At 42.2% G+C, this 22,336-nt stretch overlaps 1 protein-coding gene across 1 annotated transcript in view; it reads right to left on the bottom strand.

Moving 5' to 3' along the window:
• PTPRB (protein tyrosine phosphatase receptor type B) overlaps window positions 1-22,336 on the bottom strand; it is a 500,144-nt gene that overhangs the window by 34,555 nt on the left and 443,253 nt on the right. The window contains exon 31 of the mRNA XM_078673917.1: window positions 18,325-18,488. Within this exon, the coding sequence (XP_078530043.1) occupies window positions 18,325-18,488 (164 nt within the window). The remainder of the gene's footprint in view (window positions 1-18,324; window positions 18,489-22,336) is intronic.

Genomic DNA, 22,336 nt, shown 5'->3' on the forward strand with positions numbered 1-22,336 from the left:
TGACCCCTCACCAGGGGAACACAAATAAAATTACACCACAGAACATACAATCCTGCCTAGGTAAAGTACCAGCTAAACGGGAACAAATACCATTCTGGTTAGCACAAAAAATCACCCAAATAGAGGCGGTGTTTCCAGACACCACCCCGTTAGAAAAACACAGGATTCTGACTATCTGTCTTCCAATGGGAATCGCACCACACGTGGAGGACTGTGACACTTGGGGTACAGTCTTTGCTTCCATCTACACAAAAACGCACGGTGTTCCATCCATTTCGGTAATACCAGATGTGCTAAAACAAATTCAAGACGAATACGGTCAAGAACCCGCTTTAACTCTTGGTATGAAATTACTAAAAGACTTCAAGCAGGTCTCGGCTATATTATTAGCCAACATAAAGGGAGAAGCAGCAAACGTGGCGATCCGCCAGAGGTTAAAGGAGACAGATATAGCAGACCAACCAGCTGAAATTGCCAGAATTATAGAAAAATCCTATGAGGAACTAGGTAGAGATAGTTTAGGTGGAATACCAGTAAAACCACAACTGATTGAAAGTCCCGAAAAAATATTTTTTAATAATAATTCAACATCACAAAAAAAGAGCTGGGATGGAAACAAACAATCCAATCCTAAAGAAAAGAAATTCCAGTCCAGAGGAAGGTCTCCTCGGCGGAGAGAAAAATCTCCGAACCAAAGACACAGGTCACCCCAAAGTGACCCCTCTGGGAAAAGATATAACCTTAGAAATAGGGATAATATAAAGAAGCCTGATAGATATCAAGACATTGATACACGTCCCTCTCAATCTTTTCAGACTTCCTCGCAGAAATCGGAAAGAAGAGGACGATCAGAACAAAGAGAAGAGCACGCCAAGTCCAAAGACAAGGAACCTGCTCATCTAAAAAAGAAATTACAATTTCCAAAAAAGAAGGTAGCCAGTATCAAGGTAGTTAACAATGCCGAGAATACTGAGGACACAACTGAAAAACGGAGAATGGGCTCAGACAATGCTAGACAGCGCAGCAGAAGTGAGCATAGCTCGCAAAGTCCTTATGAATCATCTGGAGACAGTGGACACGAATGAATATCTTCAAGTGGAAACTGCAGACACCAGAGTTAGCAAACCTCACAAAAATAACTTTACGTATAGAAGGGGATAAGACTAGAAAAATAAGGGGACTATTTTGGGATAATCTCTCCAAGGGCTATGACATCCTTCTAGCTGAAAAAGACTGGCCACCAGAGTTTGTCAGGGAGTGCCCTCATGGCGAAGAAATAATTATGCCTGCCTTCTCAAATCATATCCCAATTCATAAAAAATACACACTTGCCAGAAAGTGGGCAGTAGCTCAAGCTCCTGCTTTATATAAAAATCATGTAGGATGGGATGAGGACTCTCCTCCTCACAAAATCCAGTTAAAATCACAACCTACTGCACAAAGACAGTACCCAATTAAGCAAGAAGCTAAAAAAACAGGTAAAAGAAATCCTAGATCAATTAGAATACCAGGGGGTGATTGAAACTTGCACCTCACAAATGAACAACCCTTTGTTTCCGGTCTCCAAACCAGACAATTCATATCGTCTAGTTTTGGATTACCGACACCTTAACTCATGTTGCAAAACTTTTGCAGTGCAAAACTCGCATAGTGCTGCACTAATGAATAACATAGTGCGCAAAAAATACAAAACAACATTAGACATCTCTAATGGATTCTTTTGTCAAAACATAGCACCAGAGAGCAGATATTTGTCTGCATTCTCAATAAATGGCACTCAAAAACAATTCTGTCGGTTAGCCCAGGGGTACAAGAATAGCCCAGGGGTATTCTCAGCGAGAGTAACAGAATTACTACAAACATATGATGACGAAGCATTATCTTATGTCGACGACATATACTTAACAGATGATGACTTGGATACTCACTTGAAGAGAGTGAACACCATAATACTTGGGTTCGCAGCAGAGGGTTACAAATTCAACTTTAAAAAATCCAGAATTGCCCATCTAACAGTCCTGTTCTTAGGATACGAATTATCAAGTTAAGGCAAAAGCCTGGCTGACAATTTCCTAGAGAAATGTGCCGTACTCCAAGCACCAAGAACACTAAAAAACCTACAGTCAATTCTAGGCTTCCTAAATTTCGGAAGAACATACATTGCAAATTACGCAGAAAGGGTCCAACCCCTTTATGATCTAATAAAACCAGATTTTAAAAGAACCAATTGGACTCAAATACACACAGAAATTCTGAGATCCTTACAAACAGACATGTTAATTAAAACAAAATTAGAAACACGTGATAACACACGCAATCTTGTGATTCGAGTCATCCCAGGAAGATGCGGATTCACATACCTGACCTCTAATGAGGGAGAAAAGGTACCAATTGCATTCAAATCACACTTGTACACAGAAGCTGAAAAGAAATTCAGCATTAAAGAAAACATTGTTCATGCAGTTCAAACCGCAATAGCTAGAGAAAAAGATCAAGCGGACGGTAGACACATCACAGTCAGAACAGCAGAATCAGCCTTTGAGGCACTAACAACACCTTGTAATTTACCAACAACAACATTGAATCCGGAATGGATACAATGGGTGAATTCAATTACAACGGACAAAGTATACTACTACTTTGATCCAGAACTAAAGGAATTGAAAAATCTAGAATATGAAAGAACATTCCCTCTGCCTATCGACATTCTGCCCTTACGACAATACGCTTGTGTAATCTATACAGACGGTCATGCTCAACCCTCCGTTTGGGGACAACAAGCATACAACCCCACATGTGAGATTACAAAAGAAGTGTGGCGCGGAGGTAAACTAAGACCTCTATTAACAAAAACACACTCAGTAGAAACTAATTCAGAACAACAGACTGAAATAATAGCATTGAAAATGGCGCTAGATAATGCGGATCGCGAATTCCCGACACTTATAGTGTCCGATTCATATTACTGCGTCAAATCATATAACAACGATTTGCAGACATGGATTCAAAACGGTTACAAAGATGACACAGATGCAACAATAAAGCAAAAACTGCTTTGGGAACAAATAGCTCTTTTACAAAAAGAACTACCAAAGACTCACGTGACACACTCACTGAGTCATCAGCGTGATGGCATTCACGTTGCAGGGAATTCATTGGCTGAGACAGCCACAGCGGTAGCAACTAAATCGGCTTCCGTAGCTCGAAAAAAGCGTACAGTGAAGTATATTGACGGTGAAACAGTGCTGGCGGTGAAAACGTCATTAAAAGGCGACTGCTCGGCGCTACCGATCAACTATCCACTCAATTATACATACATAATCGATGCAAACTCCGTCCCTTTTGCTCGAATCCCTGGAGAGGGGGATAGAGTGATTCCAAACATGGACAGGAGAAACTTGTTAATAGCAGACGCACATATGGGCGAGGGTCTCAGACACCTCAAACTAAAAGATTCTCTGGAAGAATTACAATCAAGTTACTGGTGGCCAGGCATGAGCCTGCATCATACCATTTTTGTAAAGAACTGCCCAAACTGTAACAGGAATCGCAGTGGTGAGAGAAACGGTGTAATACCGTGTCGTTTCACTCCAGAAAAGATCAACAGTAAAAAGCAAAGCGTCCGATTAACATATACAGGCTAGTTTCCATTTATAATGTAGATCACCAGCACTCGGCTGACGTCTGGACTGTTATACAAAGATTTGCGAGTCTAAATGGCATATACGCTAGAAGCATGCTACGTTTGACCATTGTTTTCACTCTAGCCCTCCAGCCTGAGGGGAAACATGGCCAAATGAGCATAGCACAGCGGGACTCTTCTCACTTCCTTCCTGAGGGATACGGGATGGTGTAAAGAAAAAACCAAGGCATAAAGCTATCTATAACAGAAAGGATATTAGGTTCGGGAACTGGGTGGGTCAAACATCTAATAAGTGTCCAACGTAGTCTAAATAACTTGCCAAGAAATTCTCTGAAGGGATTCAGTCCGTACGAATTATTGTTTGGAACTAGGATGTTAGTCTTAGATCTCGACAGTCAGACTTCAGTGGTGAAGGAAAAACGCTTTGATATCAAAGATCGTTTGGCTGTTTTGCAGGACTTAAACGAAACAAGAAAAGACCTGAGCAACATAAAGTTGAAACAGCAGCCAACAACCACTGAAGAACCACCACCTGTCCCAGCAAGACCTGTCTGGATTCCAAAAGTCGGGGATCTAGTCAGAGAAAAGATCGCGGTAAAGAAGGAATTTGGGCCTTCTTACAGAAAAGCAGTTCCTGTCTTGTCTATCAACGGGACAAGATCAGTTGTACTACCGCCGCTTGCTGGTAAAAAGGAGAACCGAGTTGTATCCATCGACCTGGTAAAACCACAACATGTGGCCGATAACAAATAGTAGGCCAAGTGGACTCCCGAGAAGTAGTAGAACACCAAGATTTGCTACTAACACAGAGGTTCAATCTAAGAGGCTAATCACATTTGAAACGCCTACAGAACTACAACAAGGACTATGCAACAATGCAATGGAACTTAGACCTCTGAAAACCCAAATAAAAACATTTAGCAGAGACACACCAATCTATAATGAAGTAACAAACGACTATGCAAGAAACAGTAATCCTGAAACAATTGGAACAATAGACAGAACTGCATCCGGCTACTTCATAAACTTCGATGATTCCTCTGAAGGCTTCACTGAATCAAATACACAGCCATCAACAAAAACCTTTAAAGATAAAGTTAAAGTACTTTTGAAACAACTGAAAGAAACATATCTAATTTCTCCATGGATTGAATTTTGGGTGGGTTTTGGTGCATTTATCCTCATACTTTGGCTCATCATGGTACTAACTTTGGGACGCTTCATTGAGGGAAAATATGCTAAAATGGACACAGCAAGTCAGAAAATCAACTTGATTCTCAAACCACACACATCTTCACACGTCGAGAAAAGAGAACTTTCTTCAGTCAACTTCACAGCCAATCCTATACCGGGTGGGGTAGCATGGGACAAAGCTGACTACGAAATTTATGGTCCGGTTGAAATCCTGAAATATCCACACCAAATTAAGATCTCATTGAGTGACTTTGTAAAACCAAGCTCATTTGCTGATGATTGGGACTTTGAAAGTATAAATAATATGATGTCTGACTTAGTAATGTCTGCTAAATTTACCAAACATGATTATTTGCAGGGTTCGACAAATTATGATAGTATGTACTGTTATAACCACTATGGTAACCATTTTCTACATAGATCTGCACAACCTAGAAATGTTTTAAATTATAATCAATGGGAACATTGTGCAACCCCTCCAAAAGGAAGCTCAAGAACCGTTTATGACAAATATTCATACTTTTCAGGTTTCAACACAAGTAATGCTGAAACATTTTATTTCAAATTGTCAAATAAGACAGGGACAAAGACCATGATAACAAACACGAAATTGATATATTCAGATTCATTCTTTGAACAAATTAATACTTTTGGTTTTGATTATTGGGACAAAAATGTTGAAGTAAAAAGTGTTTGGGGTACAAAAGAATGGCAAGTACAGGGTATAGAATCCTTGTTTAGAGCCTGCATGATCCCAGAACAAATTATATTTTTAAATGACACTGTTCAACAAACCACCTGTCTTGGCTTTGCCAAAATCAAAGACTTAAATAAACCGTCTATTCCAAAACCAACAATGAACAGCAATAGCTCCACAGATGAAGAGATAGACGTAAATTATGTATTAAACCAAAACAGAACACATCCTGATTGGAAAAAGTGGTTGATCTGGCCCACAGATACAAATAACTGTCAAGACAGATTCCTGAACAAAACACAGGGGTTCAAAATGACCAGGCCAGACCCTAGATATTCCCAAAGACAACACCCAGGAATAATAACCACCTACAGTGTGGGCAAATTATGCCTTCAATGGCTACAGACTTCCACACTGGCAGAAATTAAGCAACACCTAACTTTACTTACTGATGGTGCTGACTTGCGTGATTTCATTATGGGACCGCGCAAACAGCGTCAGAAACGTTTCATAGCAGCCTCTGTATATGCAGCATACAACGAGGCCTGGAAGGTGACTCAAATTGAGACAGCAGAAAGAATACGGGAAATTGACCGTATTCATTTGGAAAAATCACTTTCTGTAGTGGACAATGGGTTAATGACTCTGTCCTCCAGAATTTTTTCTCTGGACAGCATTGTGTCTTCAGCAATCGACATAATATCGCAAGACTTACTGTTGTTACAACACGGTAAGTCTCAATTGCGTTCTATTGTACAGCTTGGCTGGACGTTACAAAACCTGCGTTCAGGCTATGTGCCTTGGCGTTTAATCAACACAACGTCACTATTCAATATCTTTAACCTTACTGATAAACAAATCAGTATGGCCCAGAAGGGTGCTGATTATACAATCCTGAGCATTGAGAAACTCGAGAGATTACCAGTGACAATGTCAGAACGACCTGTCAGTGAATGGATAATACATGGGATAATTAATATTCCAATATCAACCTTCAGGTTTCAATACTGCCAAAAATATATACAGGCTGGCATGTACGAAAAATTGGGAAAGGGGTACATTAAAACAACATGGAACTTGCCCTATTCACATGCATGTGTCAGTAATAAAGGCCAGAAAGTGTTTCTTAGTGGCAATAATTGTGCAATGTCACTGAGCGGTACACTTCTGTGTAATGGAATTAGTTTGCATGGAGCCTGTGAAGGGAACTCAAATAACCTTTCATGTCACCAGCTAGGCGCACCTGCAACAGATATAGAACCATTCTTTCAAAGACTCTATAATGGGAGTTACATTCTAATTGTAGATCGCAGATGCTGTAGTCTTATGCCCGGGACTCCTTATCTCGTAACTACGACTGCGAAGGTCAAGTGCTGTGGACGCTTATTGTTCCCCAGCTCCCTTCCAGACAGGGAGGCAAGGGCATGGCCCAACTTGAAAATTACTTCTATTCGAATAGATACTTTAAGCAGAATGAAAACAGTGCTTCTTCAGACGCCGACCAGACTCACGTCATCAAAAGAAACGTATGATCTCCTAGTCGCAAGGACGACTGCAGAGATTCACTCCTTATTATCAACTAATTCCCCCATACATTTCGCAGAAATCCTGAATGAAATCTTAAATATTTCTGATACCAGTGGAGTCTCAAAAGTATTTAAGACAGTATTTTCGATGGCATTAACACCATTCAAAGCCATACTGGGTATTTTTCCAGATTTCGTCCATTCGATTTTTGGCGGACTTCCCCTCATTTTGGGACTAATTGCAGGAATCCTAATCTTAGTCCTTATATTTCGTTATGGCAAACCATGTCACAGACAAAACACCTGCGACAAGGGAAGAAACAATCCTAGCCATTGGATACCGGGACCGGATATCAAAAATCCTGGGACTATCCCGGCTTAGAGACCTGAACATGACTTGGTTTCTTTCATTTCGACCAATGTGGCATCGATGTGTTTTACCTGTATTAAGGTGCTTGCTATGCGGAGAAGAATGCGTGTTAGACACCTGTCTGACTCTACAATCAGATGCGCCAGTGGATGCAGAAACATTGTTGAGTCCAATAAAGGCTCATACTTTGTGCTGCCCTCAACGGCTACCAATCCTGATGACGGCATTCGTGGAAGCTTCACCACTACGATTAAGGGGTAGTGAAGTTCAAGATGAAAGTAGCATTGATCAGGTACGACCTTCTGTCAGCAATACTAATCAAAACGTCAATGGAGACAATCATGCGCACGAATGCATGGTTACATCTTTTTCCGAGTTAGTGGAACTCTCCCAGGAAGCTGTTGACAACTTTTTCGAGAGTCTAAATGATATGATGTTCTCACCAGAGCAGAAATAGAGACTTTTGAGCAAGCTCGCACACGGCGTTCCCTGAATTTGGCCTTCAACTAGAATAGCAAAAATACCATGAACAATTTTCCCTCCAGTTCACGGACAGCGATTTTTTTCAGCAGCCCCAAAATATTTTTACGAATTTTTCGGGACACTTATTTTCTGCTTAAAGTAAGAACTATTCTTAGAGAACTAAGATTTCTATTTTTAGATACTTTATAGACATTAGCTGCCCGCTGGTATGTTCATAATTATTTTATTCTGTGATGGAATGGTCTCGAAACTTTTTTCTGTATTAAGAGCCATTTCATGTGTAAATTCTCATATACAAATTAGTGATAATGTATAGATATGCGTGATTACTTTAGCATTATTCTACAGCTTGAGTGCATATATTACATGTGAATGTTTTTTCCGTATATTTGATAAATTCAAAATGCATTTATGTATTTTGGGGTGGTAAGGTATACACGATACTCTACAGTATGTTTTACTATGCATAGATTCGTAAATATGTCCATAGTTAGCGTGGAGTGGGTGTGATGTATTCCTATAGGTTCTGTATCGATCCCCCTATTCCTGACCCTATTCTGGTTAACAAGTTAACTAGCAGCCATCCCATGAGGCAGAAAACCCCCATGATGCAGGAACCGTTATCTGATAAAGCCACACTACGGCACAGGAACGTGTTTTCTGATTAGGTCATAACGCTTGCCATCTAATTAGACAAGCGATATTCCTCCAGCCCCTGATAAGGCATACGGAGTTCTCAAAACAAATCAAACCTATGACAACCTGGGAAAAACCCTGCGGCCATTGTTTTGATTTCACCGAGAACTTCAGCAAAAGAATGTGCTAACGACCAGGTCGTATGACATCCTTATTGACGTATCTATGTCCATCCTTACGTCAATCTCGGCACCTTAAAGGTATAAATATTACCGATATTGCCCTATGCAAACACACGCGGTGGTGACGAGATCGGAGCAGCCAGACTTGCCGAAGCCCAGAGCAGAGCAGACCCCGCTGGCGCAGCCCCGCCTTTCCTGACGCGCTGAGAACGAGACGCTGCTTTCTCCTGCCGAGAAATCCAGCTCCGGCGCTTCCGGGTAGCCCTCGCAGGCAGCCTGGAATATCGAGACCAGAGACGAGAGATACCATCCCTCATCCATCCTAGATTCCAGGTACAGAACTGAATAACCCCTTGCAGAGAATTCTTTAGTCAGTCACTTGGCAAAACAAACTTAACTTAAACTGTAACTTTCTATTCCCGCCCACGTATTAGGCTTAGGTCAGGTACACGGGGTAGGCGTAGTTAGAAACACCAGTTGAGTACGATTAGTCAAATGTAAATGTGTATGTATTCATTTTATTCATTTTAAACTTTCATATGGCTTAGAAACCATATCAATGTTTTTACAGTATTATTTTATACTTCTGCTTTTATTGTATGCACTTTACTTAACCATAAGTATTGCAATAATATCGATCCATTTCTCTTGTATGAGAAAAGAGACTGATCAATAAATAACATCTTTTATTGAACACGCCCGTCTCTTCCTTTTCTCTACAATCTGGTGAGACTAAGAATGCACGTACTGACTGAGTAAAATAAGTCGTCTTTTGTTTTCACACGACTCTAGAGATACACTCTTGATTAGGGGAGAGCAAAGTTGTCATGTTCTATGGTTGTCAGAAACTAAATCCCTTCTTGTCTATCCAGGGAGGTTCAACTCCTCCTTGCCTATTCGAGAAAGTTTCTAGTGAACTCTGAGCTAGCTGGCAAACCCAAAACTTTAAGTCTAATATCGACAGTAGTAGACCTAGTTAACGTCTGGTCTAGGCCTATACTATTGAAGGTATTATTCCAATGCGCAGAGCCTATTGGGATAATAGGAACTACACTACACTTCACCCTGTCTGAGAGCTTACCATGGTCTGCTCTAAGCAATCCCAAGCCCGTCGCAACTTGAGCTATGTCCTCTCGGAGGGCCGATCGAGTCTCAGTGATCGCCAGCAGGATTTTGTCTAGCTGCTGTTGAAGGTGCGGGCTCCCTAATCCTTCCGGGTGTAGGCGCTCCTCGCTATCATGCGGCTCCACATCAGAGGCAGTCTGGGCACTACTTTTAGGTCCTCTTGGCTTACCCATAGTGTTCAGGGTCTTCGGCAGGGGGTCCCAGCGGGAGCGGGGGATGGTCAAGCCGGGGATTCCGGCCAATGCGGCGCGGCCGCAGGAAATGGCGTCACCGCCCGGTCTTCCACTCTGCGGTCACCAGCAGGCCTCCGAGTAGAGCGGGCCCCCGGACGACGCTTAAGAGGAGCGTCCAATGACAGGCCAGCTCGGGCCTTCAGGGCAGAGTGTGACGGCGGGCTCCGCCGGTGCAGCGCGGCGTAGGCGGTCCAGTTGCCCCCTCACCCCCAGCGCAGAGAGTAGTTGCAATCTTCCAGCCCTAGTTTCAGGGGCAGAGGGGGGCCAGACTAGAGCACGGGGAGCAGTGTGGTTCCAAGGAGCCCCCGGTCCCCTTATCAATAGCCGGCGCCCCGTCCACGCACTTCGTTCTTCCAGCGGGGGGGCACCTCAAGTCACCCCTCAGCGCCGCAGATCCGGTCCACTCACTTGGTCATCTAGGAGGTCGGGTGATGGGCGGCCGCGGCAAACTCCGCCGCGCGGCGAGGACCGTCTCTCCCCTCTCCTCCCCCACACGGCTCCTCGGCAGTGTTCGGCGGCAGCGGCCCGGGGCACTCTGCGGTCTGCCTCCAGGTGTCTCCGGACTCCCAGGGGCTGTTACGGGGCAAACTGCTTTATGGCTCCCTATTGGGGAAGGGAGCGGCCGCCTCGGCAAAGGGCGCCCGGAGCGCCGGCCGCACCAGGATTCCCGGCCTTCTCTACGGCTCTGAAGACGGAGCGGGCGCCATCTTGCCTTCCGCTCCGCGGACTTTCGGATCCTTCTGCTCTCGGATATAGAGCCCGCCACGGATCCTCATCGCCGTCGAGCGGTGCACGGGTCACAGGGGTCTCCTTTGCGGAGTTCGGGACGCCCAGGGTGCCCCAGGATCAGGATAACAGATGGCCCGGTCGCGGAGCCGAGCTACTAGGCGGCCTCCGCCATCGGCGCCCAAGCCACGCCCCCTAAAGGGATAGCTCTTATCTAGTCAAGGAAAACATTTCCATAATGGTCAGAGCCAGTCAAAAGGCAAAGGTGTCTCCATTATTCCAGCTATGGCAAATCCATATGGCTGAAGGGATGGGAGCTGACACAAACTGTCCACAGGAATTTATGTATGTATATAGTATTTCTAGCCAAAAAGCAGAAGAGCAAAGTACATGGCAAGCATAAAGTTAAGAAGGGGAGGAAGCTGACCTGTGGATGGATAATATATTGTGATGTAGTGTTCTTTAATCAGGTGATTATTCATCTCTTTCCTAAATTGGAGCAGCGTTGAGGTGGTCCTGATGGATATGGGAATGTTCTTGCAGATTCTGGATACATAGATGGAAAAGGCCTGCTCCTTTTTTTTTTTTTTTAACTTTCTTGGTCTGCAGCCTGACGGTGTCCTGGCTAATAGTGTGCTGGGATGCTCCAGGGATAATGAGCTTGTCTGAGTGTTGGTCATGATAGTTCCTGAATGATGCAGCTCATTTCGAAGATGCTGTGTGCCGGCAAAGGGAGCCAATGGAGTTATACCAGGAAGGGGTGAATGTCCTCATATTTCTTCATACCTTGAATGGGACGTGCTGCTGCGTGTAGGATGCCCCAATGGGTGTCAGTGTACAGCCTGGAAAGCCATGGAACAGGGCATTACCACCATCCAGATGCAAGAGTATGAGGGCCTGAACAGCAGTTCTGAAGTCGCTTTGGATTTAGTGGAAGAAAAAGGCCCACGTTAAGGGTGCGGATAGGGGTCATAGACTTTTGTCCCCATTAAAGAGGTATAGAATCTCAGCTGATTGCAAAAGTGCAACCAAGATATCAGAATTGCATATTGTTCCCTGAAAGTCTGTGCTTCTCTTTGATGACCCCCCTGATTAAATTACCAAAATGTGCTAAATTGTTGAACAAGTTTCTGTCAGTCTGCGGATTAGTTCAAGTTTGTAAAAGTTGTGTGGAAAGTTCAGAACATACTTCTTTTCACTCTATCTTCAAAACTAAATTGTATGGCAGGCTCTCGTCTCGTTTTTTCTGCCTAATAAGTGACGATGATGCTCTAACATCCGGAATAAAACAAACAATCTTTTTACATGGGATGGGAAGGCCCTGAATACTGGGACAACAACTCATCTATATCTTATTCAGAAGTCATTTCTACTCAGTAATTCTGTGATAGCTTATGTCCCAGTCAAAGACTTCAATTCAGCAATGTATAGAATTTTACTTCAATATAATGTTTCAAGCAGTACATCATCTTATGTTTTTCATTAGAAAATGTTGAGAAACTGTTGGACTAGAAATCGTTGACATGGTGTTCCCCAACATCATGCCTGCCATCTTCCATTTTTGCTGACTTTGTTTTTGCTGGCCTTAGTACTCTGCACACTTTACCACTGCTAACCAGTGCTAAAGTGCATGTGCTCTCTCCTTTAAACATGGCAAAATTGGCTTACACCCAATTGGCATATTTAATTTACATGTACCCAGGGCCTATAAATTAGATGCCTGCAGCACTTATTTTGTCACCCACTTAAGTAGCCCTATAAATATGTCTCAGGTCTGCCACTGCTGTCGTATGTGCAGTTTTAAACTGCGATTTTGACCTGACAAGATAAACTTTTTGCCAGACCCACCCCACCCTTTTTTAATACAGATACGTCATCCCTATGATAGGCCCTAAACAGCCCAGGATGCAGTGCATTAAAAAAGTTGACATGTACTTTTAAGTTTTACATGTCCTGATAGTGGAACAGTCTTGCATTTGTTTTTCACTACTGTGAGGCCTCCCTCTCCAAAAGTCTACCATTGCGTTAACTTTCAATTGGGAATGCTAGGAATGTCAACTTTGGTGTCCAAGGAACTGAAATTTAAAATACCTTTTTTAATGGTAAAGTCAGATTTTAAATCACAATTCTGAAAAGTCAACTTTTAGAAACATTTGGCATTTTCTTGTCCTAACCATTTGGTTCCTGCCACCTGCATTCTCTGTCATATGACTAGATGTAGCAGGCAGTTGGTCTCTGTGTATTACTCCCAGTGAAACAAAGGAGAGATAGGTGTTGGCAGAATGGGCCTTATCTAATTTGATGAGGGGGAGGAGCTGTCACCTACCGCACTTGCAAATCACAAAAGCCTTGCCTGATCACCCTCAAAAAGGGTTTGACAAAAGCCTTTTATGACCTCCGACAAGCTGAGGGCAGGATAGGGATGCAGGAAATTGCAGACACCTCTGGGGATAGAATCCTCCAGAACCTTCTCCTACTTGTGGGCATGAGGTATAATATTGGACCCTCAGACCCAATTCTTCAGTACACCCCTGGACCTGTATAAGACTCAAAAGGACTGCTGTGCTGCTCTGTAAGAAGCATTGCTACTCTGCTGCCCGTGTGAAAAGGCCCTGACCTGAAACTTGAACCCAGCACCAACAGAGTGACTCGAAGGTTGCTGGTTGGCCTCCTGATCAGAGACTCAGGGACAGAAAAGGCTTCAACAACCTAGAATCCAGCACCTGGACTGTCTTCGGTGAGCCCTACTCCCAAAACGGTGCCACCCCAGTCCTGGACCCGTTGAAGTAGGCCTAAAGGTGCTCTGCCAGCCGAACTGTTGTCCTGTTGACAGAACCAACGTAGCTCATCGCATCTCCTCGCAGCTCCGCTTTGAAACAGCCTCAGCGCAACACCTCCTGATGCCGAATCCCACATTGCAGTCTCCTCGGAACCCCCGCTGTGCAACACAACCTCAACACAGGCCTTCGCATTGAAACTCCTTGTTGATGGCAGCCTCGACAGTGCAGGACTCCGCATCACAATCATGTTGCTTCTCAGAACCACCACTGTGAGACGCATCCTTGACACAGGACTTTGTATCGCAAGCCTCTTGTCAACCGCATCCTCACCAACAATGCCGGATTACGTATCGTAGCCCCGCAGCGTACTCAGAACCGCATCTGCATGACGCATCCTGAGCGTGGGATCTCGCAACACTCGACAAACCAGGATTTGGTTTCTGTATAAGGCCGACACTACATCGTGATAGGCCTTAACTTAGTACTTTGTTCTGGTCTGTCACCACTTGATATGCATAGTTGGTGCTTTGTATTTCTATGCACTATCTTTACTTAAAACTTTGAAATTGAAATATCTCTGGGTCTACTGATTCGATTTTTGTAATATTTGGTCTCAAATAATTTATCACATTGTATTCTATTTTTTTGAATTGGTGTAGGATTTTTATTGTGTTGTGTTGTCACTTTATTACTGTTTGAAGTGCTGCATAAATACTTCATACATTGCCTCTAAGCTAAGCCTGACTGCTTCGTCCTACCAGAGGGAAAAGCACGGGCTAATTTGGAGCTTGCTTGTGTTTCACCCTGAAAGAGATTGTAGTTGATGTTTGAAAAGGGGTTGAACCTCCCTCAACCAATTACCCAATTTACTACAGGAACATTGACATTTTTTCTCATTTTACTCTACTTTGACATTAAGTTACGTTTAGGCAAAGCTATGAGCTCTTCGTACCATGTACTGAACATATTCTGCAATATGAAAAATATTTCAATTGAACTACAAGCAGCAGCTAATATCCGGCCCGGCGTCAAATCGCAGACTTCTATGGCCAATTCTCAGACCTGTTGACACTCGGAACATTGCTAAATTCTCTCCTTTTTCTCTGGCCCATCTTCTGTGTTTATAAGAAACTAAAATTGAACTTAAGACTTGTTAGAACTTTCCCACATAATCCAATGTGACAACTGAACAGCATCTTATGCTTTCATACCTTTGTGTGCGTGATCATTTTACACAAGTGGCTTCTTGTCAAGCGATAATAAACTCTTGAAGCAGGTGCTGATGTATGGCAAATAGAGCATGAAAATGAAAAGGTCAGACTATCATGGCTGAGCTGTCAAAGGTGTGTTCAACAAACAGGCAGTGTGCCAATAGGAAAGTTGTCAATTGCAATAATTTAGCACTCTTCCAACCTTCCAATACAGGAAGCAACAAAATGGCGGCATTGTCGGGCCTCTTCTATTTAAATTTACATCTATGTTACTTGTACTGATGTTCAGTGGGACTAGCCAAGCGTAGATCGAAAGGCTCCCACTTATGAAGAACCAGAGAAGAAAACCCGAACCATAAAAACCCTATACATTCGGACTTCCTAAGTGACAGGTTTTTTTTTTTGTACCATATTCCATTTTTTGTTCAGAACTATTTCATGCTCACTTAATGCCGAAAATTTCTCTGAAATGAACAATAATTATTAGCAGAAGTTTTGGCTTAAATAAAGACATTTGTGCTACATATCAAATACTACAGGGACAAGAACGGTGGGATTTCTACAATACGACGCAAGAGCAAGCAATGCACCCATTGAATGGCAACCCAACAATCTCTTTCAAGAGCCAATTCTAAATCCATTTTGGGGCACACATGGTTCACAGGACAAGGTAAGGCAACGATACCACGTAAGAAACCATAGGGAAGTATAGCCAAAGATATACTTGGAACTCCATTCAGGGCTTCCCTGGCACTCTCACTCACAGGCACACTTCTGCGAAGGCCAACCTCACACTCGTCACAGAAGCCACTGATTTGGAAATCACGAGAAGAGTGCGCAAAGTTAAACGTTTTTTATCTCAAAATTTGTGGTAATTTTTACACGTATGTGAAGGTTTTAAAGTTTTGCGTGTTGCCATTTGTGTTTAGAACAATTCTGCAAACGGTAAACTTGCAGGTACAAAAAAATAAAACATTTGCAGTTCTGTGTATAAAGGATCAAACGTTGCAGTGAGTAAAATACTATGCAGACGTTTTTCTAGCTTGGCTGGGTTTGATTACAGTGATGATTGAGTTATCTTCTGAAAAAGATTTCACATCAGATGTGAAGACAAACAAGCTTTCGCAGGTAAAATAAATAAATCAGACCCTCTAGTCACAAGTTCGAATCCTGTCTCGGTTGACTCGGCCTTCTGTCTTTCTGAGATTGGTATATTGAGTACCTCTAAACTGGGTAATATTGATATGTTATTTCCATGGTTTTACAGTGCTTACAGATGGCAGACGTACAGGTAGAAGCCCTATATGCAAATCAGGTATTTTAAAGACAGGTTAGTCTCCCATACCCAGGTTTACTGGAAACACATGCCGTGGCAATTGGATTTATTCGCCACTGCATCACAACACAGTCTTTAAAGTTCAAATTCAAGGGAAAGGCAATTCATATTGCATAGTATACAGGCAATTCATATAGACATTCATGAGGCATATTTTTGGGTATTATTCCAATATTGGTGTTACATTCTTAGATATTCCACCTAAATAGATAACAATGTGTTAGCAAATTTAGCAGTTCAATTTGGCAACACAAATATATAACGCACATACCACAGGGATAATCCCTAACAGTTAATGATCTTGATTTTCACTAGAACACACATTCAAATAATGCATTAGGCAACTGCTCTCTGGCAATATGAGTTTCACTCAGTTCAAGATAACTGCAAAGGCATTGCTTGCAGCATATAATTCATAAAATAAAATTAAACTAAATACGTCTGCTGAACCAGAAAAATCAAGGATTAGCTAATTTAGAAGTTGTATCTCCACCAATTAATAAATGTGCTTTTCCTATATCATGCTCTTTTGTGAACATCTCCTGAAGATCTTTAAGTTGATTCGCTCCTTGCCAAGAAGACGTCTTTTCTCGACTGCCTACTGCACTGAAGATCTCTTCCAACCCTGGCTTTCAAGGTGATCCAATAAAACCTATAAGGGATTGTGGGTGCCTCTGTTTGCAAGTGCCTTTATCAGAGTAAGAGAGACAGTGCCTCACAAAATTCCATGGTTTTGCGGCCTCAGCGCTCTCTAGACACAATCCACGTTCTGTCAAGAAAGACAAACACCTTCAAGACTGATTCATTTTAGGTTACACAGACACTAATGCTGGGACTTCTGATTAGGAAGCCAATGATATGGTCGACTGCAAGTCCCTGACATTGTCACCTGAGGAAATCCAGAATCCATAAATACTCCTTATTTGAGCTTTGAAGAAGTCCCAGGATACACCGTAGAGGGAAGGTCCATAAAGACAGAAGCCCTGTACCAACGCAGGGCTCTGCAGCCCCTGCGGTGCATGGGGGGGGGCACTCAAACCATCAGGGGATCCCCACCCAGTCGATGGACAATCCCATTCTGCAGGAGAGACCCGTCCCAGAGTGTCACACCACTGTACCAATGCTGACTACATAATCTATTGAACACCCGGCCTGCTATGTCATCAGTAATCCTGCCCCCAACCAGTGCTTAATTTGTACCGGTGGTTTCCGGTGCTCAGCCCGGGCACTTAATCATCAACACTGGAGTGTTTCATGAGCACCAGTTAAGGGCACATTCTTTACGGGGAGAGTAAGTGATTTGCCCATAATCACAGGATGTTTGAGCCAACGCTGAGACTGGAACCTGGTTCTCCAGCTCTGAAGTCTGCAGCTCTGGCCATTATGCCACATCCTCTTCCCACTTTCATGGTTAGTAGTTGGATGTGTTTTAGGCAGAGCTAACAGTAGAAATGGACTGGTTCAAGCTGCCTCCTGGCGAGAGCCACAGCACTTATTGTTTTACAAATTAACCACGGCCACCAGCAACTTCCAGTGCTGGCAGAATCGCATCAGCCACTCAAAGGGGGATTCACGCCCTCCTCAATATATTATTACACATTCTCTATTCTAACGTTATTCATCTGTTCAGAATTGTTTTTTCTCAAAAAAAAAATTCCAGTAGCTCTGACGTTTGTTGTAGTTGTCATGAATTAATGCACTGGCAGCATGCACTTCTTTTTTCACTAGATTTAAAAAGGTTTGCTTCGTTTGTATTCATGTTGCCTTTTGTCTGGTTTTTTTTTGAGTTGTGATTTGCTTAGATATATTTAATCTGTAGACACCCATTTTGAGTGCCCTATGAATGAAACTCTTCATTTTTGTGTGTCGATGCAGTGTGCCTGAAACTGTCCTTTAAAGAGGCTGCAACATGACAGTAAATCTTTTGGCAGTGAGGACCCTTTCCTGTGATTATTTTGATCCAATCGCCTTTTAAGATGTATGTTTCTAAAAGCTATAAAGAATTCTATGGGTCTGCTCATATTTACAGATTTCTTTTTTTCACCTGACGCACGCGGCTTCAGTGTTAAATATTACCAGCCGCGCATCTTTTTGACTCTTGCGTGTGACATTTGAGCAGCCAGCGGGGCGGCTTCCCAGGCCTCCCCAGGGCGCGTGACATTTCCTTGGAGCCATTCATTACCTGCAGTGCACCACCGCCGGCCCAGTGCCTGGGGTCCTGTTGATATAATCCCTGACAGTTCGCACAAACTGGATGAGGGACTGGGTTGTTTCTGGTACTCCGTGGTCCGGCCACACCGTGTAGTGAAAATGGCGGACAAGCCTGCTGGAGTCGAGCTGATCTTCCTGCCAAATGAGAGAAGTATGACTAGTTAGGAATCTAAACAGCTCTATCAACAAAGCATGATAAAAAAAACATGAACAATTTGTCCTAGGCATAAAACGTGGCCAACAAAATAATAATTATGAGGATATCGTCTGTGTAATTCAGTTCAAAACACGCATCAGAACTTAAAAAGGTGCAACTCACAACTATAGCACTCATGCACCTTTTTCTCATGCATTTACATCTGGATAAACCATATATGCAGATGTGTAGAGTGTAATATGCTATTACCATTGTTGAGGGAGTGTGAGGGGCATTATGACATATTTGAGTGTCGAAGCCTGTGTCCACACTTAAATTACACTGTGCAAATCTGCACACACAAACAAACACTACAACTGAGGTTTACCAAAACTGTCATGACCGAGACGCATCTTGTTCATGCACGAAATTGCACACATTATTCACTGCACCTGCCCTGAAGAAGGGTTCTTCTTGACAATTTTGGTAAACCGTGATTGTAGGTGTCTATAGCATTGGCACGCTCTTCCATCTGTCGTGCTACCCTTCTGCAGGGTGAAATGGGAGCCTAAGGAGGATCGATGTACATATATATATATATATATATATATATATATATATATATATATATATATATATATATATATATATATATATATACATACATATATCGTTTCAAGGGGATCTTTTCTATATATATATGTATATATACACACACATACAGCTTATAAATGTTATATGACATAGACCCATATTCAGATTATGAAATCTATCTATCTGTCTATCTATCTATCTATTGACAGATATTGATATAGATCTACTTATCTATCTATCTAGATAGGTATAGACTGAGAAGAAGATAAAGGGTATAAAATGTTTGGGTGCTTTTATTGAACAAAATACAGTTGTGGAAAAACCTGTAATTCACTAGGAACTGCAATATATGGAAATCGTTCATGGTTCCTGTGAAATATGATTTCCTTATCATAATGACAGCACCCATACAATTCTGCAGACCTTTACCATTGTCTGAGTTAGAAGATGAGAATTATGCATCATATTCTCTGGCAGTATTATTTTCATCCATTTGAGCTAAAGATAATGTTTTTCTGAAATAAGCAAACTGAGTGGTAAATTGGTCAATCCCTAATTAGGCGGGTAAGTCTACAGATAAATAATCAGATACATCCATTGTCCCTTACCATTGTCCATTGTTGTATCAACAGTTTATTCAAGGAAGGTAAACAAAACCTAAGCATTCTAATCCCCATCGGTGCTTGTTGTTAGCTGGACCTTGAAGTAAATAGCTTTTTCAAGCTAGCAATCCCAAAATAAACACATAACATAAAAATACATAACAAGGTAACAAGCACAATAAGGGCCTATTTTGCCATTGAGGGGATTGGTGACATTTACAAACCAGTAGGCCTTTGCCCTCGTGGTTTATAATGTCATCAGAATGGCAATATAGGGGCATACAACACAGTTATTCATTGTGTAGCCTCTACTATATCCCTACCAAGATACTTTAAGGAATGGCAGGCTGAAATCAAACCCAGAAATGTGAAAATGTATAAGTGGCGAGGTTCCCTCTTTTGAAAATATAAATTTTGTAATGGGAGATACCATCTCTCATGCAAAGCTCCCTGCTGGAGGTAATGGATACTAGTTAGGGTATGAAAACAACTTCAGAAATTCATTTAAGGTAAATTGTGAGATGAGAGGGGTGTCTCAAAGTAGCCTGCCTAGGGCCAAAATAAGTTTCAGAGCACCGTCCATCATCTCCTTGTGTTTGCTTTGTTCACCCTAAGTTGGCAGGGTATGCCCAGACGTGGGTCCCTTGCTCACTTTGAGACTGGATTCAAGCTAGCCTGGCTGATGAGGGCTGGTAGCCCGAAACCGGTCCCAGAATGCTTGTTTCCGGTCCAGGGAAGACATGGCTTGGCAGTTCGGGCTGGACTGTTCCCATGAGGCACAGGGTCAAGATTGATTTGCATATAGCTGTGTCTGAACTGGGGTGACAAAGTGAGCTAAAGAATGATGATGGATTCAACCCAGATCTGTGACTGGAGGTGAGTGCCTGAAAAGTTTCAGCGCTCCGTTCATCATCTCCTTGTGTTTGCTTAGGGCCAAAATAAGGCAAGAGTTTTTTACAAGCTGTTCAAACTGGAACTCAGATTGATAGAAGGTAGCCTAAGAAAAAGACCAAAGGCTGAACTCTCTAGATGAAGCACAGTATAATTTACACACAAGGAGCCTTTTATATTTCCCACTGCGAAATAGCCAGCGTCATAACCACAAGAAGCAATGCATAAACCTAGTACAACGGTAAACAGAGAAAGAGGATATGTGTATAAATAGCACGCAGAAGAAAAAATAAAATTGCAATATTCTTATTATGGTGCCACAATTTTAATTGCTGATGCAATTCTTAAGGAGTAATAAAAAAAGGGGTGATGATGCAAACTCCACACTTCAAAGGAAGATGTGCCCTCCCTGGGTGTCAAAAAAGCGGATTATAACATCAATATATTGTTTGTCAGTGCAGGAATAGATGTAGCATCATTAATGTCATCAATGTAGCTGAACATGCCTCTTTCACTCCGCCCTGTGTCTAGGTCTCTTTCCCTATATCTATCCCTTAGTTTGTCCATCCCCCGTGATCGCTCTTTTCTTGTCTCACTACTGCGCTTGTGTTCTCTTCATGTGCCAACTGATTCTTTTTCCTTGTTTTTTGCTTTAAGTCCTTCGCTTGCTTTCTTCCTTTAGCCACCTTGTTTTTCTGAATTCATAATTTTCTGTCCATTCTCTTCAAGTGCTTAACATTTACAACTTGTTGCTCTTCACTTCTTTTTTGTCTCATTCCCTGTCTTTCATAACTTGCCTTACACTTTCTGTTTCATTAATACACTTTCCCCTCCTTACCTGTCGCTTCTCTCCACCCTTTATACTTATTTTATTATATTCAAAGCGCTTTTCGAAACTACCATGCTGTAAAAGAAAAGCATAAAAGGGAAAGCAAATGTTCCATCAACATCTTATTGGACCTGGTTAGAAAGCTGATTGTATAAAGAAGGGAAGTTCACTACAGACTTTGGGAGTTAGCAGTGCAGAAGAATAAAAAGAAGACGAAGCACAAGGAGGAGAGGTAGGCGAAGAGACACTGTGAGGCATACGCAAGGAGCGAGCTTATGGAGAGATAAGGAATCAGAGGTAGGAAGAAGCTAGACGGTGAAGACTTATAGATGGAAACAAAAAGCAGAATTAACATTGTGAATCAACAGGTAACCATCCTAGACAAGTACGAGAATGAGAAAGATGAAGTACGAGATGATACACATTCAGGCAATTTAAATCCACAGTAGAGAACTAATTAGATATCTGGGAAGATCCACATACAATGACGAGCAATAGTAAAGATGTGGCAAAAACCAATGTTTTAATGGTTATTTTAGAGTGGGGATGAAGAGTAATGCTTTCATTTTATGGATAGTAAAATGATGAAAATGGCATGACTAAGTGAATAAAGGAACCAGAAGAGTAAAATCTAGAGAGGGTGAAGGATCAGGGGAACCTAAAGTAATGTAAAAGAAACTAATTTTTAGGTTTTTAGGATTAAGCTTAAGAAAACGAAACGTCAAGCAGCATTCAAACACAGAGATACAGGCAGAGCTTGATGGAGAGAAGATTAACAAGAAAAGATTTCTGAATCATCACCGTAAAAGTGAGCTTCAAAATCAAAAGTTGAATGATCAAGAAGGGGGAATTGTGTATGTTGAGAAAAGGAGGGAACCCAACACAGAATCTTGGGGGGACTTCATACTAAGCAGCAACACATTAGACTGAG

Source organism: Lissotriton helveticus, chromosome 1_1 (assembly GCF_964261635.1).
Source record: "Lissotriton helveticus chromosome 1_1, aLisHel1.1, whole genome shotgun sequence".
Taxonomy (NCBI): Eukaryota; Metazoa; Chordata; class Amphibia; order Caudata; family Salamandridae; genus Lissotriton; species Lissotriton helveticus.